The 22,877-nt window shown below is 43.3% G+C and overlaps 1 protein-coding gene across 1 annotated transcript in view; it reads right to left on the reverse strand.

The window, feature by feature from the left end:
* LOC148676374 (uncharacterized) overlaps positions 1–22,713 on the reverse strand; it is a 38,498-nt gene extending 15,785 nt beyond the window's left edge. Inside the window, exons 1-3 of the mRNA XM_088644324.1 lie at positions 22,654–22,713; positions 21,219–21,297; positions 15,340–16,555 (exon numbers count right to left, since the gene is read on the reverse strand). Of these exons, the coding sequence (XP_088500450.1) occupies positions 15,340–16,554 (1,215 nt within the window). The 5' untranslated portion in view covers position 16,555; positions 21,219–21,297; positions 22,654–22,713. The remainder of the gene's footprint in view (positions 1–15,339; positions 16,556–21,218; positions 21,298–22,653) is intronic.
* Between the last annotated feature and the right edge of the window lie 164 nt (positions 22,714–22,877).

The following is a 22,877-nucleotide window of genomic DNA, read 5'->3' on the forward strand; positions in this document are numbered from 1 at the left end:
CTATGCTTGGTTGTTCTGTAATTCTCTACCCATCCAATCTCTTTGGCATAAAATAATAATTTATTTGGTTTATTTACTGCGTTAGTTTTAGTGGGGTTAGCCTGTTGTTTTCACAGTAGAGCTCACAATTCGTTATCATGCTGCTGATTACATTTTTCACACTTAAGTGTAAAGTCAAAAATTGTAAAGCACTATATTTAATTTACAATATTAAATTTACATTTAATATTGTAAATGTTGTTTTGGCACACTTTTTGGACTGTCTTAATACAATCAAGATCTTTTTTTGTCAGAAAAAGATAAAAACTACCCTGAACTACACAATAAAACAGGTTGCAAAACGAATGTTTCTAGCCAACATTACCACGCATATAAATGAACTTAACCTCCTTTAGGTCTTTAGGGTGCAGATCAAAGGCATTTCATGCAAAACATGTCATTTTTTCTTGGGACATTACCACCTAAATTTTACAATATGTCCAACATATAAGATCACTTTTAAAACATTACACAATCCATGTTGCTTAGTTTGGAGTGTATATGTGAGAACTGGCATCAGAAATTTCTGTCAGATTTCAGGATTTCCAACATTTTGCTCAAATTTGTTCTTTTCTGATTAAATCAGATAGCTTTGACACCAGCAACATGGATTTTTCAGTGCTTCACTGAATGGGTGTTAAGAATTTTCATATGCACTGCAGTTAAGTTAGCTTGAAGTTCATATTTGCTTGATTTTCATTTTTAAAAATCCAATAGCGTCTAAGTGAAACCACCTAGAGATATCAAGCATCTTGCAGTTTGTTGAGGATGATTCGTGATTTTTTTCAGAAGTTTCACTTTTTTATTTAAATGCCTACTTTTTAAATATCAATAACTTTGTGAGGAAAACATACAGAGAGTTCTGAAACCACTGATGTTTAAAAGATCATGACCTGGGACTTTTTCAGCATTTGTATCAACATAACTCTGTGAACAGGAATTTGCATACATGAAGTCAGTTTTTTGTTCCTCCTGCAGCTATTTGACAACTGAACACAAGAGATCTGTGTGGTACTTAAAGTCTCAAACTATCAGCCTGAGATTGGTGAACTCAGCAAGGGAAAGCAAGGGCAAGATAACACTAAATCGTAAGAGATGCACATTCATTTATTATTTTCAGATATTTTTATATTTAACATTAAATGTTTATTAATCGAAATGTATGTGTGATTATTATTCACATTAAAAAAATATCAGTGGCACACAAATCTGGAAAATAATTGAATTAGCTGTTGGCATTCCCCTTCTGAAAGGTTGCTGACCTCTGGTATACACTATGTAGTGTTACACTTTAGCATTATAATAGTACAACAGAAGCCACCCAGAATGTGAGTTGTGAATTAGCATACTGATGCTTCCCAACAAACAGCACCATGTTTCGTTTTTTTTTTCAAATAATCTGCTGCAGGACTGAACTGCTCTGTGAAACTTCCAAGTGGTGAAGTGAATCCTTAATGTACTACAGCTCCATGTGGCTTTCACACAAATTGTTAAATTATTAAATGTTTATTAACTCATTTGTGCTTTCCTGTGCTAATCAGGAAAGTAATGGCATCTAGATTAAGGCAGTCAGCAAGAATGATGCTTATTAGTACTTTACTGTAGTTGATGTACTTTACAGTTTGGATATCTGTAGATATGACTTCATGTGATTCTCATGTGTGGCACATTGGGAATTGTAGTGTTTTGCTGAAGTATTTGGCTCACGTGGCCAGTATTTAAAAACTACAATATGATACATGCTGTGAAGAAAATTCTTCCTGTTCTATTTTAAATAGACTGTATTGAAAATACGAAATTAGTTTGACAATCTTTTATCTTTAATTGCACAATATGCTCTGTTTGTGCTGGTTATTGCTGCTTTCATTTCTGAGATATAGCATCTTTTTGGGAGAGGTTGTGACCTCACTCAGCCTTCCAGGAGCGGCACAGGAGAACCAAGCTGGTCTCCTTCTTTAGTACCTGTCATCATGAAGTGCTTCGAGAGGCTGGTCATGAAGTACATTAAGGACACCATCCCAAACACAGTGGACCTGTACCAGTTTGCCTACCGGTCAAACAGATCCACAGATGACGCAATCCCCATTGCCACACACACGGCCCTATCCCATCTGGACAAAAAGAACACATACACAAGACTACTATTCATCGACTTCGGTTCAGCATTTAACACTATCATCCCAGAGAAACTAGTCAAGAAACTCAGTGCACTGGGTCTCAACACCACCCTTTGCAACTGGATTCGGGATTTTCTGACAGGCAGACCTCAGGCTGTCAGGCTTGGAAACCACACCTCCAGCACAGTTACTCTGAACACTGGGGTCCCCCAGGGGTGTGTGCTTAGTCCATTGCTCTACTCCCTCTATACCCACGACTGTAAGGCCAAACACAACACCAACTCCATCATCAAGTTTGCCGATGACACCACAGTTGTAGGTCTGATCACAGACAATGATGAGAGGGCCTACAGGGAGGAGGTCAATCTCCTTACAACATGGTGTGATGACAACAACCTCACCCTCAACGTCAGCAAAACCAAGGAGCAAAACCAAGGAGCAATGTCAGCAAAACCAAGGAGCGTTGATTACGTTGATTCGTTGATTTCAGGAAACTGCAAACCGGACATGCCCCTATCCACATCAATGGGACTGAAGTGGAAAGGGTCAGTAACTTTAATTTCCTTAGTGTCCATATCACCGAGGACCTCACATGGTCTCTCAATACCACCTGTCTGCTCAAGAAAGCGCAACAGCGCCTGTATTTCCTAAGACGGTGAAGAAGGCTAAGATATGTCCCCAGATCCTCACTAACTTTTACAGATGCACTACAGAAAGCACACTGACAGGCTGCATCACAGTTTGGTATGGCAATTGCAGTGCTGCTGACCGCAAAGCCCTACAGCGGGTGGTGAAAACTGCCCAGTCCATCACTGGGGTTACCCTCCCATCTATCCAGGAAATTTATGACAGATGGTGCTTGAGGAAAGCTCTAAGCATAATCAAAGACCCCACACACCCCAGCTACAGACTTTATGATCCGCTACCATCTGGAAAACGGTACCGGAGCATTCGGGCCCGGACTACCAGACTCAGAGACAGTTTTTACCCCCGCACTATCAAACTGTTAAATTTCCAGCCTCTCTCACTCTCACTCTCACCTCACCTCTCATTTATGATCTGAACCTCACAGTTCCTTCTTCCTTTCTTACCAAAAACCCAAACACACATTGAAAATCTACCTATAACATTCATGTCAAAAGCTCACTCCCCATAATTTCTATCCCTTTATTTTATTCTGTTGATGCATATTTTTGCACATAACCTGTTACCTTTTTGTTGTTTTGCACATTGCCTGTTGTTGTTTTTTTTGCACATTGCCTGTTGTTGTTTTTTTGCACATTGTCTGTTGTTGTTTTTTGCACACTGCCTGTTGTCTCTGTCTTTCTTTTGCTACACAATTGTATTGTTGTTGTTTTTTTTCTCTTTGTACTACTTATGTCCGAGAGCTAGCTAAATAGCATTTCGATATACCATATACCATGTACAGTATATGAGTGTAATGACAATAAACTTGAAACTTGAACTTGAAACTTGTTTTACGTCTGAGTAAGGGAAGAAATAGCAAGACAGATCCTTGGCAGAGTTTACAGATTGAGGCAGCGAGTAAAACAAAGCCCAAAATGTAATCCAAGAGCCGTTGTCAAGGGTGAATTCCAAGATCATACTCACAAAAGGGAAAATAGAAACCAAAGCCAAACAGAGTCCAAAAACGTGATCAGAAACAGTCCTTAGCTCAAAAGCTGAATACCAGACACAAGGACTTCCTGAAATAGGGAAGTGCGGGGGGTGTGGTGCAGAACGGGGAAGCTGAGTGTTTATGTGCTTGAGCAGAGTCTACGCCTTCTTAAAGGAACTGTGATGCCGTGGGTGTAACAAGTTGTATGATATTATTAATAACTAGACCTTTTGTTGTCATGATATTTCAGTAAAAAAGCTACCATAGTCTAGGAGTAGTCTAGGTGTTAACGATGTTGTGTTAATATCATGCTATCACTGTGACCATTGACTAACTACAATGTAAAAAATTGACATTTTTTCAGTGCTTGGCTGCTGCGACTCATGGCACTTCACATTTGTAGTATTGTTCAATTCATAATGTAGATAGATTCTGTTTACAGTATCTTCAGTAATGTTTTTCAATACCTTTTATCTGATTTGCTAGTCCTATATGATGTACTGTCAGACTCCATATCTTTTTCTTCCAGCTGAAAATATGGAGTACCATTTTAGTTTTCGTTTTGTTTTAATGCAGTGCAGTGGATTGATTAGAGATATCAAGTACATACAGATGCAGCCATTCAAAGTGCGCGGTACAGACACGTACCGGAGGTAATTGGCTACGGCGTCGTGCATCCTGACGCGCGATGACGCAAAATACCGCGGTACGTGATTGGTTGACCGACAGGGGCACTCGTGGTCCGTTGGTCTGTCGTAGAAAGACTTACTGTAAACGTCTTTACTGTGCCCGTTGTAGATATTGAATTTTACCACTGAAGGGAAATCTTAGTAGCTGAGCATAAAAAGAATAGGAGCATACTGTAACGAGTGTGAAGGCCATAAACGATATTAATTTTGGAACGTAAACATACAGTATATAGCTGGTCTTGGTACTTTAAAGAAAAAAATACACACCAGTATTCCATTTCTCCCTAAACATTGTAAGCTTCGAAGTCTTTAACTAACGTGATACCGGAGTCAACAAGCATACTTTTAGAATTTGATTAAAAGGGAATATAATATGGAATCGCGTATCTCAAGAATTTAATAACGATATAATTATATCCGTGTACTGTGGCAGGGCTGTGTAGGGCTGTTTCGCCTGCATGTTCATGCGAGCTGTCTTGTAGCCTACTGGTCTAGGTGCGTGACTACCAACTGGCAGGTTGTGTGTTCGAATCTAGCTGGTGCTGGACCTTTCAGTTTTATTTATTTATTTTTTAATCGCGTAACATAAACATATTACCGTATGCAAACTGTACTGTATACAATATGTATACGGATATTTAATGTCTTAACTGTGGCCGTTTAAGTATTGAATATTCATATCTAATTTTACCACTGAAGGGAAATCTTAACATAAACATACAGTATATGGCTGGTCTCGGTACTTTAAAGAAAAAAATACACACCAGTATTCCATTTCTCCCTAAACATTGTAAGCTTCGAATGAAACCACTAAATAAAGACATAAATATAGAAATCTTAAGATTTGTTTTATTTAATGTTGGTAGCAGGATGAACTGTCAGAGTGTATATTTTGTCGCAAAGTTGCTGCAAGATGTTAACAGTGAAAAAGGTATTTAGAAATGAGTTATTTCAAGATGAAAAAGAAAACATACACGAAACATGGTTTCATTACAACCAGAATCGGTCTTGAGATATTTTTAACTTGATTTACAGTATTTGAGAGGCATGTCTTAACACCGATACTACAGTGCTTAAGTACTGCTCACGTATATGTTTCTAGGTTTATATTATGCATTTCATACGGTCAAATTACTTTTGAGCAACTAATAAGAAGCGCGAAACGGTATGCGTTTTAGTTTCGTTTTGTGCTGGAACCCGTGGATTGATTAGAGATATCAAGTACATACAAGTCATTTTTTAAATGTTGTAGTTCGTCTTGAAAAAATGTTACGAGTACATCATCTATCAACAATTACACAGGTTCTGTTTCCATATTGCGGATTTTGGTTAGGTATTATCAAATCCAGTGGCGCTGTGTTTTAGTTTACTGAGTCCCATGTCACATGGTCTGTGATTGAAACCTGTAAAACCGGTTTAATTCGTCACAGCCAGCACTCTTCAGGTGTGAGGGTCTTCTACTCAGAATGAAACGCTAAAATGTTTGTGTATATTCTAATGGTAGTGGGGGCAGGGTGTGTGGGAACAGGTTTGGTTGAAATTGCATTGGAGATCTATGTTCTTCACACCTGAAACATTTTCTCTGAAAGCATTTTCTTCGCAGTTTAACCGATCTTGTTACAGCATGTTACAGTTTACTATTATTAACCATATTAATTTTAAGTGCTTAATGTAAAATCTTGTAAAAATATATTTTCATTGTTCAAATATACATTAAGTCTGACTATCATATAATAAGTTAAATACAAAACTAAAGAAAAAATAGGGTTAAATATAATTCAAAATATTTTGCTAACAATGTTAACTGTTTATGAATAATAAAATGTATTAACTAAGGAGTAGGATGGCACAGTTGTTAGTATGTTTTTTGTTTTGTTTCTTTTTCATAAATACAACAGTAGTACCTGATGTCTCAGTGACTTTCAAAATTACTACGGTGAGGTGCGCTGACAGCTGTGTGGTGTGGCGCAGTTGTGGCCTGGCACGGTGAGGTGCACTTGCAGCTATGTGACGCAGTGGTGGCCTGGCACGGTGAGGTGCGCTGGCAGCTGTGTGATGCAGTGGTATTCGGGTACCGACCACGCACTTCACCGTGCCAGGCCACAACTGCGCCACACCACACAGCTGTCAGCGCACCTCACCGTGCCCGGCCACCACTGCATCACACAGCTGCCAGCGCACTTCACCGTGCCAGGCCACAACTGCGCCACACCACACAGCTGTCAGCGCACCTCACCGTAGAGACGGGGTGCTTCTGCCACCCCAGCTTCCAAAGAGCGAAGGGTAAGCAGATACAGCAGACTTCATCTTAAATACGCGATTACAGCGCATATTACAAGGTATTATTGCCGTTTTGAATTTTAAATTCAATTATAATTATTTCTTCGTAGCCTGTTCTTCAAGAAAACACCGCACGGGCGAAATGATCTACCACCAGGACAGTAAAAAAGAAAGCCGTAAGACGGAAAAAAAGAAAAGTTTATTTTGACTTCTGTTCCGCGACTGATGAATACTACTGTGTGACTTTATTTCTTACATGAATTATGTTATTTTGCCACAGGCCGTGGGTCTCTGCTCTCGGCCACTGGCCAGGGTGCCAACCTGTAGAAGCAGCACCTGTATGGAGACATTTCGGCAGCAGCGGGAGCAGGACGATGCATTACTGGGGAGGATTGGGAGGCTAGAGACACTCCTGAAAATGCAGAGGAAGGAGACAGTATGTTCCAGCAGTCAAACAGTTGAGCAGCTGTCTCCCGAAAAGTGCCTCTCCCCGCCGCGCAGGTTGCAATGCCTGGCGGAAGCTCCCCGCAGAGCACACACCGCCTCAGGACACTCCATCCCGGCCTCTCAGTTCACCACCGCGCAGGAATCTGTTGATGCTGTCCCCGCCGGCTATCTCCCCCCAGGAAGCACAGCGGAATTCACAGACGCCAGTGGGACGAATAATTCTCCCAGATGTCCAACTGCTACCCATCACCTAGGAGATGGAGGGGGGGTTGTACTTGCAGTGCATCGGCATAGACGGGAAAGCAAGAGCCGACCGCTACGCCGCCCTCGTGTTTCGAAATCTTGTGACTTTTGAAATTTACTGGGGGTGGACCACGTCTGTAAATTTCGATGGGTCCAGAGGCAAAAGTGCCTTGCCTTGCAATCTCCGGGAAACCATTAGTACGATGGTGAATCGGAGATTCTCAACCCTTGCTGCGTACGACTGGAAAAGAATTCGTGATCGGATCAACGAAATGCTTCGTAGGAGGAGGCGGTCTTTTCCTCTTGTCTAACAGTCTGTCCACATTCAAAACATTCCTGTTAGACAAGAAAAAAAACCGGTGTGTGTGTCTCTCCCTGCTGGATGTCCCTCTCACAAACTGCTGAATGAATAAAATAATTTTATTGAAAACGAGTTTGCGATTGTCTGGTCTTTAAATTCTTTAGATACGCGATTCCATATTATATTCCCTTTTAATCAAATTCTAAAAGTATGCTTGTTGACTCCGGTATCGCGTTAGTTAAAGACTTCGATGCTTAAAATGTTTAGGGAGAAATGGAATACTGGTGTGTATGTTTTCTTTAAAGTACCGAGACCAGCCATATACTGTATGTTTAAGTTCCAAAATTAATATCGTTTATGGACTTCACGTTGCAGTATGCTCAGGCACTAAGCTTGACTAATTTTAAAAACTAAGTTATAAATGCAGACGCTCCCTTGGTGCGCTGCTCTGGTGGCTGTCTGTCGTAAGCATTACAATATACATACCCAACACTGCTTGTACCCATCTGTCATGCAAATAAAACACCTTGAATTGAATTGAATTGAGGGGAGAAGGGGGGAATACTAAAGCCAATACTGGCTCAATGGGCTTTGACGTGCTAATGCATTGGTTTAACAGTCCGGGTGTGGCAGGCTTCCAATGTCAACTCGACTCGATTGGAAGACAATGAACGTATTTTAGCCCTAAATGAATTAATAGCAAACATGGTTTACATAAAATACATTTTTCCAAGAAAGTTTATAATAATACGATCTATAGTTGAAATCTGAGCCTACTTTAAAAATAAAGGAAAAGCATTTTCAGAGAGCAATCACGCTGTGTTTATGTAGAAAAAGCGATTAGGTTTATGAGCAATCTAATTACCTATTCGCTTAAAACGCTATATAAAATAAAGTTTATTTAGAGATGAATGATCAGTGTCGCAGTTTAAATAATGTGAGTCAGGAAACTAACACAGCACCACCGGATTTAATAACGCAATTAAAACGCTATAAAATAATGTGACTAGGCACAGAAAATTTAAATCAATATAAATGTTTATATTGTAACGCATACTGTCCAGCCTCCATTTCTCTATAAAAATTTACTGTTGCACACACACACACAATAGAAGCAGGAACCGCTGTCAGAAGGGAAGATATGTTCAAAATATCGCAAATATCGATCATGTTGCGATATTTTGAAATATAAAAGTCAATTGATTGTCCATAATATCGCTTACCTATTTTTTCGAAGAAATCATTGTTAAAATAAAAGTCCAGCACCAGCTGGATTCAAACACACAACCTGCCAGTTGGTAGTCATGCACCTAAACCGGTAGGCTACAAGACAGCTCGCATTATCAGGCAGGCGAAACAGCCCTACACAGCCCTGTCGCAGTACACGGATATAATCATACCGTTATTAAATTCTTTAGATACGCGATTCCATATTATATTCCCTTTTAATCAAATTCTAAAAGTATGCTTGTTGACTCCGGTATCACGTTAGTTAAAGACTTCGAAGCTTACAATGTTTAGGGAGAAATGGAATACCGGTGTGTATTTTTCCTTGTGATATTTTAAGCTCTAGTTGAATGATAGGTCTCGCATTTTAAATCATTTTCGTAGCTAGAAATTATGAAACGCCCTGTTAAAAGCAAGGAAGTTTTTATGCCCGTTGAAGTAAAACAAAATGCCTGACAAAGTATGGCTTGGACAGATTCCAAGTGCTTGTACAAATGTGCTAAAGAAATTATACTTTGAGTATACAGCTTGTCCAAAGTCATCCATTATTAATACTATTAATAATATCTTCAGTAAAGGCTTTGATGCGTAAATATTTCTGATAAAGGTAGGTTGTGTACTTTTGTCCAACTGAGCAATCTTGCTTTCATAAAATATACCAACATTTTAATGACTGATGATTAACATGCTGTAATACACAGTTCAAAATTAAAGGCTCAAATGCTGTACATGAAAGGTTAAGCTCCCCCTGGCGGTTTTACAAGGCGACGCCGGATAGTTAGTCACGTGACACACGTGAACTGCGTGATACCGCGACACGTCCACCGGGGTATGCCGCGAAATACCTCACCCATTTTGAATGGCTGCATCTGTACAAGTCATTTTTTAAATGTTGTAGTTCGTCTTGTAAAAATGTTACGAGTACATTATCTGTCAACAATTACACAGGTTCTGTTTCCATATTGCGGATTTTGGTTACGTAATATTATTTTCTAATGTCACGTTGTGAATATATGATTTGGGCAAACAGAGCCGCAAAGAAGTACATTATGGGTTGTTGTTTTTTTTTGCAGTTTTATCTAGAACAAGCGATGCTTAAACCTTTGTCTGATTCTTGTGAAACTATCCACACGACAGTTACAGTACCTAGGAGTTGACTTCAGTGATGTCACTGATGGGATGTTTCTAAAAATCCATCCTCTGTAAAACGTCTTCTCTAGTTGTCCTGCATATGTATTCGCTAATGAAGCTGTGTGTTCTGAGCCTGGAACTCTACATTTCTGTATGAACCAGCTTAGAGGGCTAAAGACAGCTTGTGTTTAAATTGAGTGTAAGGTAATTTATGCTTCTAAAGTCATTGTCAGCATTTATTATTGTACTGTGCTGTAAACTTGTTCTGTGCCTAATTACATTATTTTATAGCTTTATCAAACCTGTACATTGTCTGTCGATAATGTTTCTGTAGTGCCTTTTCAGCACTCACCATGTGACCGCGCCAGTGGCGCTGTAGGTTAGGTTTCTGACTCCCATGGAACTATGACTTTATTTTTTAACAAACATTTATTTGAAAAAATGAAACATTTCCCTTGGTCAGAGATTAAATAAAACCTCACTTGCACCAAACAAATTTATATTTCTAAATATCACAACATGATCGAATTTAAGTCTTTTTAATAACAATGAATAGTCACCTATGCGTTACAAAATAAACATTTATATTGATTTGAATCGCGTTTTGATTTAAATCGTAAACGCGTGTTTAAATATATGTGTTTAAAGGTGATATACTGTATAAAAGCGCTGATTCTTATGGAATGTGTTCCGCCGGGGATTCAAAAAAAATATTTTTTTTAATCGCGTATCTAAGGAAAATTGCAGTATAACTTTGTTCATGCACAAACAGTGGCATGTTACATAATTAATTTGGCTGTCTCCTCTTGCCAGAAAGCTCTAAATTGCATTTTGAGTGCGGTTTTTGACTTTTTCTAAATTGCAACCCATAAATAAAGCTGATACAGTTTAGACTTACTGTATTCTAAACTGTATGACAGCAGCACATTGGACAATGCAACTTAAATTGCAAAAATGCACTTGGAATCTGTCCAAGCCCTACTACAAAAATTATTTAAGCTGCGACGCTTATCATTCATCTTTAAATAAACTTTATTTTATATAGCATTTTAAGCGAATAGGTAATTAGATTGCTCATAAACCTAGTCGCTTTTTCTACATAAACACAGCGTGATTGCTCTCTGAAAATGCTTTTTCTTTATATTTAGGCTCAGATTTCAACTATAGATCGTATTATTATAAACTTTCTTGGAAAAATGTATTTTATGTAAACCATGTTTGCTATTAATTCATTTAGGGCTAGAATATGTTCATTGTCTTCCAATCGAGTCAAGATGACATTGGAAGCTTGCCACGCCCGGACTGTTACACCAACGCATTAGCATGTTAAAGCGATTTCATTGAGGAGCCTAGCTTTCTTAACTAGTTAACACTGTACTTCCTACTTTGAAAATACCTTTGAAACCGGTTTAATTCGTCACAGCCAGCACTCCCGCAGAGAGGGGGGTTGTACTCGTTAATGTCCGATGACATACGGTACAAGTGGAAAGATTACAGATTTTAATCGTCTTTTTTCTGAACCAGGGAAAATCTGATCATGTTTCTCTATAACAATAATAAAAAACTTTATTTTACATTATTTTACATATCCCGCTTACACATCGCACGACTTTAATAAATCTATTCTTTATTAATACTAAATAAATAATACTAAAAATACTACAGCAAAGAGGTCACTTGATTTTTGGAATAATTCCTAATAGCGCAATGATCCACTGGCATCCCTGAAGTCTGTTTAGTTCATAATCTTCCAAATACAATCACTAAGCAATTATAAGAATTATACCATCCTATTTCTTTGTGATGTCCTGTAAAAACTAAACCTATTTAGTTCGGTAGTTTATCTGCAATATAGTCCAGTACTTTAGGTGTTTCTTGGTTTAATTTTCCTGCTTATTAATGCTTACTTTCCTACATTTCCAATGCAGTTCACTATCATTATACACAAAAGCCAAACCATAAACTTTGAAGCTAGCAGACTTCAAGAAAACACCTGTTGGTGTTAAATGGTGAGGTTTTATTATAATCTAAGGTATGAAAACAAACTAGCTACATTTTTAACACACTTTATAATACACCACTTTTTTGTTGTATCCCAAGTGATTTGAAGCATTTCTGTTTTAATTGAACTTCTAGAGTTATTTCTCCAATGTTTAGAAGGATATCCCCATAATAAGGGCATGCTTGTCAATAGCTAACAGGAAAGGCAAAGTCTGTTTTTTTAAAAAAGCTCCTTTAAAGCCTGTGCCCCAGAAGGTCCATTTATGTTGAGCTGTGAAAGTGCTTTACAGTAAAAACCTTGTGTAAATGGTTAAAAGCAATGATCCAGGGACCAAAGGTGATTCAGGAGCCTAGAACCAATATTTGTGTGCTCGGTGCAGTCAGATGTTGAAATTTGTTCCCCGTTTTTGAAAAAGTCCCACTGTATGCTGTTCCTTTTATTTACAATAAGAATCTAGGAACCTCTAGGAGACATCAACTGCAAAGTGACATGACTGAGAGCCTCTTGAGTCCTGCAGATACAGGGTACCTCATAATTTTAATGAAATCAAATGTGTACTGTACGTGTAAAACTGAAGCTGACCTAACAACTGTCCCCTTTTCTGCAGAGCGTGTTTAATTGTACTGTTTCAGCGCATTATTTTCCCGTACGCTGTACGCAGTCTACCGCGAGTTACCGGTAAATACCGCTAGCAAAATAATAGTATCCGAAATTTCCGCAAGGTGGAGCTAATAAAGCTCAACCTCTCATGTTTGAGCTGTCGCCATCAAAGTCTTTAACGAAGATATTACTAATAGTATTAATAATGAATGACCTTGGACAAGCTGTAAACTGAAAGTATTGCCCTGGTCCACATTATTTTTTTCATTGACCGTCTTTGTAAAAGTAACACCACAGCATTTCGGAATCACCCATTTGTTTCCAATCATGCAAAGTACAGTAATTTTTGAGAATCGATTCACCGTGCCTTTCACATGCTCATAAAAGAGATTGATTTAGAAACATAAACATATTACCGTATGCAAACTGTACTGTATACGGTATGTATATGTATATTTAATGTCTTAACTGTGCCCAATTAAGTATTGAATATTTATATGGAATTTTACCACTGAAGGGAAATCTTAATAGCTGAGCATAAAAAGAATAGGAGCATACTGTAACGCGTGTGAAGGCCATAAACGATATTAATTTTGGAACTTAAACATACAGTATATGGCTGGTCTCGGTACTTTAAAGAAAACATACACACCAGTATTCCATTTCTCCCTAAACATTTTAAGCATCGAAGTCTTTAACTAACGAGATACCGGAGTCAACAAGCATACTTCTAGAATTTGATTAAAAGGGAATATAATATGGAATCGCGTATCTAAAGAAATTAATAACGATATAATTATATTCATGTTGCAAAAAAACTGCAACGGACATAAAAACTCCCTTGCTTTTAACAGAGTGTTCCATAATTTCTAACTACGAAAATTATTTAAACTGCGACACTTATCATTAAACCAGAGCTCGAAATATCACAAGGATCCTCTAGAGCACAGCAAAGACTGTATTAAAAGAATCGCGTATCTAAAGAAATTAATAAGATATAATTATATTCGTGTACTGCGACAGGGCTGTGTAGGGTTGTTTCACCTCTCTCTTCATGTGACTCTATCCAAAAGCCATTTAGCAAAGAGGGGATGAGAAGAGTAACAAACTAGTATACTTTAGATCTTTTTTTCTGAACTGGGGAAAATCTGATCATGTTTCTCTATAACAATAATAAAATACATTGCCACACCCGGACTGTTAAACCAATGCATTAGCACGTCAAAGCCCATTGAGGAGCCGGGCGCAATAATTGTTTTGTACCTTGATTTACTGACCTGCATTAATTACAGAAATCGAGTTCCTACTCTTTGCAGACGACCTGGTCCTGCTGTCGCCCACAGAACAGAGGCTGTGGCAGAACCTGGCACTGCTGGAGCAGCACTGTCAGACCTGAGCGCTGACAGTCAATCTGGACAAGACCAGAGTAATGGTTTTCCAGAAAAAAAGCCAGACCTCCCTTAGTCTTCCTGAAATTGTCGGATTATGAGCGAATAAAAGCATCTTATTAAAAACACGTTTGCGTTTGTTTGGGAGCTATATTATGTATTTTTCATATGTAAGATATAATTATGTGTTTAAAAGACTTTAAAAGCTAGAAAAACAGGTTTCGATTCACATTATCTGGTGAGCCTTGTTTTGTCACAGGACAACACAAAAAAACAGACAATACACGGGGGGGCAAGCGAGAGGGAGAGTTTTTTACCCTCTGTCAAAAAAAAACAAATCACCCGGGGCAGAGACTCTGGGGGGATCATTGTGTGGTACAGAACGGAGCTCAGTCAATTCAAACAAGTTCAGCGCTGATTCAGTTTCAAAAAAACTGCAACAGACATAAAAACTCCCTTGCTTTTAACAGAGCGTTTCATAATTTCCAACTACGAAATTTATTTAAACTGCGACACTTATCATTCAACCAGAGCTCGAAATATCACAATATCCTCTAGAGCACAGCAAAGACTGTATTAAAAGTACACTAGTGACAAACTAGTATACTTTAGATCTTTTTTTCTGAACCGGGGAAAATCTGATCATGTTTCTCTATAACAATAATAAAAACATTATTTTACATATCACCTTTAAAAGTGGCCTTAAACTTCCGGCAGTTCACTATCAGTATCGGATAGCTCTGCAGCAGGCAGACGCTTGGGCGTGGTTACCTGATTTCGGTGATAAACCATTGCTCCCTTTGTCTCATTCAAACTACCCCGCAAGGCTTTGATACAAGAGAACAGCATCCAAAACATTACCCCAGCCATGATCCAGCTACCCAGCAGCAGTGTCAAGATGACCACGTTTACTGTTCCTAGCGCCCCAGAGGATCCACAACGACTGTGCTTGGGACCTACCAGTGTAGTTTTTAAGTTTGTGTCGTTGAGAACAAATTCGACTACCTGTACACCCTCAAGACTTACGGTCTCTTGGATTCTCTCATCCAAGTCAACGCTGTGTCCTCTGAAAGCGTCCACAATCTCGAGTTCCGTTTCATACAGTTCTGACTCCAGGTGATACAGTGCTAAATCGTTGAGATGCACTATAGCTCCTTCAGGAACTTGTAGAAAAACTGTTTGGTTGGGTAGCTGCACTTCGGTAGCTGTATCATGTCTGTCATAGGTTATTGTAACCGTTAACTGTGGTGTGCTGACCAGCCATGTCTTTCCCACCTGCTCAACCTGGGGTTCGTTAACCTCACGTTTGCTCGTCACTGTGGCTTTACACTTTTCAGTGGCAGCCCCCTTTCTGATACCACACAACCTCTGAGTTGTGTCCCTAAGGAATGGCTTACTTGGGCATACCCAGTGGATATCCTTGGTTGATATACACAGTTCCAGGTTTGGAACAAGGTACAAATTCGGATCATCCTCCTGGTAAGCTACGAGCGGTGGGGTGGTCAACTTCACATGCATGTCCCCCTTCCAGAAGCCAACGTTCAATATAGACTTGAGTCTATAGATATCCTTGCTACTCACGATGGGAAGGTTCAACAGGAAACCTATTTCCTTGGCTTCGGGGTTGACATGTATGGGAATGGCACTGCCTAGACTGTATGCAAGATGTACTTGCAATGGCTGCACCATCTCGGAAGTGGTTGTCTTCAGTACTTCTTCTACTAAGGACAGTGGAACCAAGTAGGTTGGAATCTGTCCCATGGCTAGGCTAGTTACTGTGGCACTAAGCTCCCTAAGCAGATCCTGCATCAGCATTCTGACCTGTTGCACATAAGCATAGTCCCACTGTAACACGTCGACAATCCTGCCCACGGTGTGGAGGGTGTTATTTAACAGTGCTGCATGAAGGTTTACTGCTAAAATTGTGCCCTGTAAGGTTTTCCCTAGGCTTTCCAGCCGCTGCTGCTGTTGATACAGCTTGTCATAAATTTCTGGCATTTCCTTACGTAACCCAGACACCTGCCTTCTCAGGGTGGTCAGGGTGACAGTGTTAGCAGCAAACAGACCCGCTGAAAATAGCGAACCCACGGCGGAGGCCGCAGCAATCAGACCCCCCAAGAACCTTTTGGGGCGGCTGAGGCCTGTCATCTCCTCCTGGGTGACTGTTGCCTTCCTCAGCTGGCGGAGCATGTGTATAGTGTCTAGCTGGGCATGCCATACAGTATCCCCAGCCCACTGCCTACCATGATAGGACACCCTACTGTTCATGCTGATGTGCTTCCGAAACACATCATGTGGGTCCAGCCGTACATACACTCGCTGAGTATATGTTCTGCAATTTGTTAACAACAATCCGGGAGCGTCCTGCAGGACTATGCCGGTAGGAGGACCGGGTTCCACAACTTCAAGGGGCTGTGTCGAGGCGATCCACAGTACTGTCAGGACCAGCCGTGGCAGTTTTAGGATTCCCATTCTGGAACACAGATGAGGCACATGGTACAGTTCCACTATATTTTTGAATATATTTTCCTAGCAGGACCTACACTACAGTACCTAACTACCTGCAACTACAAAGGGGCACCCCCCTCTTTGATCGGGTTTAGACTTTTAACCCTATTCTGTGTCCTCCGGCGCCATTTGAGATGGGCGATACAACCGGAGGTGGTTGCGATGCACCCACTTGTAAACCAGAGATTGCCTTCCCTTTTCAATCCGAATTCGATAAGCTACCGGTGATACCTTATCGACAATCTCGTGGGGTCCTGTCCAACTGGGTAAGAACTTCCGGGCCACCCCTGTGGGTTTGGCAAACTGGAAGTACAGGACCTTGTCTCCTACTTGGAGTTCCTGGTTAACTGCCTTTCGGTCATAGTATGCTTTCCTACCCTCTGCACTCCTTCCCAGATTGTTCTGGGCAAAAGCAAAGGTTGCCTGCAGATGTGCTCGCAGGTCTGAAACATACTGATGGGCCGTAGCAGCCCCCGTCGTGCTCAGGTCCTCCACCCCATAGAGACAGTGTAGGGGAAGAGTCATCTTCCGACCTGTCATCATCTCAAAAGGTGGGACCCCCGTAGAGCAGTGGGGCGTGGCTCGGATGGCCATCAGAACCAGGGGCAGCTTAATGTCCCAGTCCCTACTGTTGGTGGAGACAAACTTTTTGAGCATACTAACCACCGTTCGGTTTGCCCTTTCTGCCTGGCCCGAGGATTGAGGGTGGTAGGAGATATGCAACTGGGCCTTGACCCCAAGCATATTCCACAGGGTTGCCATTACTGTAGCTGTGAAATGGGTTCCCCGATCCGAGTCCACGGTCAGGGGGAGTCCCCATCGACTGAACACATGGTTCACCAACAGCACTGCAGTTGTCTCTGCCGTGTCGTTGGGTGCTGGGAGGCACTCAATCCATTTTGTGAATGCACACGTAACAGTGAGGAAATATTTGTTCCCTCTGGATGACCTCACCAGCGGCCCCACCCAATCCATTTGTAGATTGGACCAGGGGAATGTCATGCCCTTTTTCTGGAGTGGTGCACGGTGCAAGGGCCGTGATGGTTGGAACTGGCTACACGTCAGACACCCCTTTACATACGCGGCGATGTCTTGGCCCATGTGAGGCCAGAATGCCACCTGCTGGATAGTGTCGTACGTGGCCTTGATTCCCCGGTGACCCCCACAGGGTTCGTCATGAGCGTGTTGGATCATGACCCCCCGATGACAGCGGGGAACTACCCACTTTGGGACACCTTGTGCAACTGGTACACAAACCAACAACCCCTTTATAATTTTTAGGTTGTCTTTCACCTCTGCCAGCTCCTTCAGCTCCGGAGACTGGCTCAGCACCTGCTCTGAAAGAGGTTGACGCACTGGGTCAGCGATATGCTGATACATTTGCCCAATTGCTGGGTCCTGTTTCTGCATTTCCGCAAGATCAGTGTTAAAACCCTGTGACCCCAGCACTACAGATTGAGGGTCAGCTCCGACATCCTGTCTAGCCCTGCTTCGGGTGACCGCCTTGACCTCAGCCACGGTTTCTGGGGGTAGCCATTCCTGCTGGAACTGCCAGGGATCACCCTCTAAGGCGCCAGATTTGGCCAGCCGGTCGGCCTCATCATTCCCGTCTTTGTCGGGTCCCTTCACCTGGGAGTGTCCCTTCACCTTCCTCCAGTAAACCATCATTCCAGCCTCGGTCGTGAGCTTGTCACTGGCCAGGAACAACTCTTTGTTCTTTACTTCCTTGCCCCGGGCATTTTTCATGCCGTTACCCTTCCAATACGGAAGATGGGACACGAAGCTATGTCGGGCGTAGTTCGAGTCACTACAGATGACAAATTGTTTAAGGCCATTTGTCAGGGCCTGCTGGAGGGTGATCAGCACCCCAGCTACTTCCGCATACTGACTAGTCTTTGGTCCTAGCTTATAGCGGGTCGGCCCACAGGGAGTATTGTCTTGCCAGACTACACCTACCCCTGCTAGCACCTGCTGTTCGTGGCGAAAAGAGCAACCGTCAACATAGGCCATGGGTAAGCCCTGGCCCACGTTCTCATCGTAGTACCGATGATTGTTCGGTAGCTCAGCAGCGGGAATCATTTCTGGAGCTTCCATGTCAGTGTCACAGCCGTGACACACTTGGCCCAAAGCCAGGCCCTGTCCCAGGTACATTTTCTTGCTCTGTGCATAACGTACCTCTATCTCATAGCCTTGTAGGGCCATCATCCATGCCACAATCCTGCTATTTGACACCCTGCCTGCTTTCAGTCTCTGGCTATGCAGGAATGTCACAGGTTGGTGGCAGGTTTCGATGATGATCTTTTGTCCCCCTACATAACTACGGAAGTGTTCTACCGACCAGACCGTAGACAACAGGGCCTTCTCGCAGTCCAAGAACTTTTGCTCCACTGGGGTCAGGGCTCGACTGGCATACGCCACCACCCTTCGCTCTTGGTCATATTCCTGACTCAGAGCAGCCCCAAGGCAGTGCTCTGAGAACCCTGCTTCAAGGTAGAAGACCTTATTTTTGTCAGGGTAGGCCAAGCACGGCGCACTACCGAGTTTGCGCTTCAGCTCCATCACAGCCTGTTCTGGGGAAGGTCCCCACTCAAAGGGCACGTCTTTCTGCAACAGCTTGTGGAGGGGCCTTGCTATTTCAGCGTAATCCTCAATGAACTGCCGGGAATAATTACATACTCCCAGAAAGCTGCGCAGTTCAGACAGGTTAGTGGGCGACTTCATATTCTGGATAGCTTGGACTCTGCTGGACTGTGGCTGTATGCCTTGGGCTCCAACCAACAGTCCCACGTACTCCACTTGGGTCCTACACCACTGTCCCTTAGCCAGGGACAGTTTGGCCCCTGCACGGGAGAGCTGGGTCAACACATGCCTGATCTCGGCCATGTGTTCTTCCCAGGTCTGACTCCGCATCAGAATATCGTCCACATAGACCAGGTTGCCCCTGGCGGCTGCATCACTCATGGCTTTGTGCAGAAATATGTTGAACTCCGCTGGGGAGTTGGAATACCCAAAGGGGCATCGATTCCAGGTGAACTGCCTGTTTCCGAAGGAAAAGGCCAGTTTGTACTGGTCTGTCGGTTCTACCTTAAGGGTCCAGAACCCATTGGCCACATCCACTGTGGTGAAATATTTCGCTGTTGTCACCTTGGCTAACTCCTGATCTAGGTAGATCATTGGCCATCGTGACAAAGGAACCTGTTTATTCAGCTGCCGGTAGTCAATGGTCAGACGCCACTTACCATTGGGTTTCAGCACCGGCCACAGTGGGGAGTTATAAGTGGAGTTGCACTCCCTTATGATCTGACGCTCTAGTAGAGCATCCAACGTCTGCTTTATGGACTCGTATGCCGTGAGGGGAATGCGATACTGCCTGACATAGGTTGGGCGGGCGCCAGGGGCTGTGGGAATGCGCACTGTATGCAAATCCGTCACCCCGCAGTCATAGGCATCCCGTGCAAACACTTCCTGGAAATCCTGGAAGATCTGACGCAGCTGCTGACGCTGGCTTTCCGTTTCCAGGGCATCTGCCTTACCAACCTGTTCCTGTACCTGCTCTAGGAACCCCGCTTTTGACGGCATGGCGGTATCCCGGGTCGCACTCTTGGCTGAGTGGTCCGTCTGAACACCTGCGTGTACTGTGTACACAACCATCTCATCCTTATCGCTAAGGTCCACTCTGCACACCTCCTGGTTGCAGAATCCCTCTATTGGCATAATTGCGATCATCCGCCGGGGGTAGGTGTAGTACACCTGCTCGTTTCCCCCCTCCCTGGCCAAGGGACCAGGGAGCTGCCCCAGTACTGGGATGGCCAGTTCGAAATCATAGAAACCATTGTCAATTACCAGTCCCATGTCAGTGCGAGCAGGGATTTTGACATCTTGTTTCGCTATGTTCTGCACCAACAGGCAGGTGGCTCGGCCATTCCGTTCCAGTCTGGGGGTACCACAGACTGCTAGGTTCAGTCTGATAAACTGAGCTGATGGTTGGAAGAAAACCATCTCAGCATCCATTCTCTGTCCCTTCTTCAGGACAAGGCGTACCGGAAACCCTGTGGTTGATGCAGGAACGATCAGGTCCGATTCATTTACAACCTGGCAGGCCTGAGGAATCGTCTGACCTGACCGAATGTTCTCGGGGTCGCCGCTTAGAGAGTGGGCATCTGGGTTCACCCGTGTCCACAGCACACTGTTTACTGTGTCCAGCTGGGCGCCCAGTCGAACCAAGAGGTCTGCACCAATACAGACCGAATTGGTCAGCTGAGGTGCTACCTGGAAGTAGTGAGCAAACTTCCTTTTTCCGATGGAGATGGAAGCTACACAACTTCCTTTGCTCCAAATGGACCTATGAGGTGGGGGTGCCCACCACAGAACCTGTGACTGCGTCACCAGGGTCACCTGACGGCTTCGCGACAGGTCCTTGAACAGACCTTCACTGATTATGGACTTCTCAGAGCTGAGGCTGAGAATTACATCATCAACCTGCACTTCTGCAACCTGGACCCCTCCCACCACCATGGGGTGGTAGTCCTGGTCCCCCTGAGGTACCAGGGCGCACAGAAAGGACTCCCATTCATTACCGGACAGGGAGATCCACTCTTCTTCAGGGATGAAAAAGGGGTGTGCTTTACCTGGCGGGTCAAGCAGCTGCTCGGAGCACTGCTCCTGTAGTTGGGAGACCGTGGGAGTGCTGGCCTGGGCAGGACTTCCCTGTAGTTTTGGAAAGCAAGAAGAGACATTTATTTCTCGTCCAGAGGAACCAGGTGGAACCTCCAACTCAGCTATAGTGTTCAGTGGGCACTGTGTGGTCACAGCATAACCACTGAACCCCCCTTTTTGCTGTACGACAGGCTTAGGGTTTTTGACCTGAGCCCACAATTTTCCACGCTGGCAGTCCACCAGAGGCTCCAGCCTGTCAAGCAGGTCTTGGCCAATGAGTAGTGGCTCTGTTTTAAACCTAGAGATGTAAACAGGATGCACCACATTCATTGGCCCGAACCTAAGTGCCACCCACACTCGGTGTGTGATCCTGGCATGATCCTGGGTATAGCTGGAAATCTCTATCTTACACGGTTCTACCTTAAGTCTGATGCCTTTTCCTTTCGCTACTCGTTTGAGCTCGCTGAGTAGATCGGCTGACATCAAACTAATTTCAGCCCCAGTGTCAATCAGTGCTTCTCTATCTAAGACGCTTTCAAGAGAAACCTTGATATAAATACGCCTTGCTTTGCCTTTCTGGCTGAGATTCCCTAAGAATTGTTGGAAGCCTGCCTTTCCTTTGACTTCAGGGGCGGGGTCAGCGCCCAACTCAGAGTCACAGCCTTCTTTCAGGCAGGAACCCTCCCACCCAATCAGATAGACTGAGGGAGGGGTTTGGGGTGGATCCCCGCCTCCTCCAGTGAGAAGGGGCGTGGTCCTCCTAAGCTCATTCACGCTTCCGGCATTCGGTGCGGAAGGTTTACCCTGTCCTGGTCTCTCAAGCAGGGCTTGTTCAAGCCGGGCCAGGCGGGCTGCAGTCGACTCCCCTCGTCCAGTCTTATGATAGGCTCTGCCTGAGCCCTTGCCTTCCCCGTAGCGCTCACGGCGGCTCTGACGCTTAGTGCGGTCTTGCCTGCCTATTTTGCGCCGGGGCTTATAGGGCTCAGGAACCTCAGCTCCCTCGAGCTGAGGCGAGTCGTCAACCCTGCTGGCTTTAGTGGCGAACACGGCCGTTTTAGCAGGTTTTCGCTCTGAGGAAGCAGAGACTTCAGCTCCCCAGGCTTTTTGAGCCAACCTTCTAATGTCAGCCATTTTCATCGCTTTTGCATCTGTGTGCATCACAATCATTTTCCTGACTGAGGGATGCAGATTAGCAATGAATAAACCTTTGAAATTCACGTTTTCTTCGCAACCCTCTTCATTCCGCCCTGCAAAATAAGTGCGCCTAAGCCTCTCATAATAGTCGCGAGGGGCTTCAGCTTTTTCGTGCTTAATATGGTGCGCAGCGGCCACAGCGGCTATGGGATCGATAAAAGCCGAAAATTCTCCGATCATTGCCTGACACAGCTCCTCAAAGCTATTACAGACCTCCGGTCCTTGTCTGGACATCCACTCGTGTACCGCTCGGCTAGTAGTTTTCCTTACTAACAAAGCCTTTTCCTGTTCGGACGCTCCGGGCATAAACTGCAAAGTATGTCTCAGCTCATCGATGTAGGTTTCCACATTGTTCCCTGACACTGACGGGTCAAACCTTTCTACATCTTTGGCCAACTGCCTCAGGGAGTGGAGGTTAATTTTTACGGTTTCTCCGC

Source organism: Lepisosteus platostomus, chromosome 2 (genome assembly GCF_059453375.1).
Source record: "Lepisosteus platostomus isolate fLepPlt1 chromosome 2, fLepPlt1.hap1, whole genome shotgun sequence".
NCBI classification, from domain to species: Eukaryota; Metazoa; Chordata; class Actinopteri; order Semionotiformes; family Lepisosteidae; genus Lepisosteus; species Lepisosteus platostomus.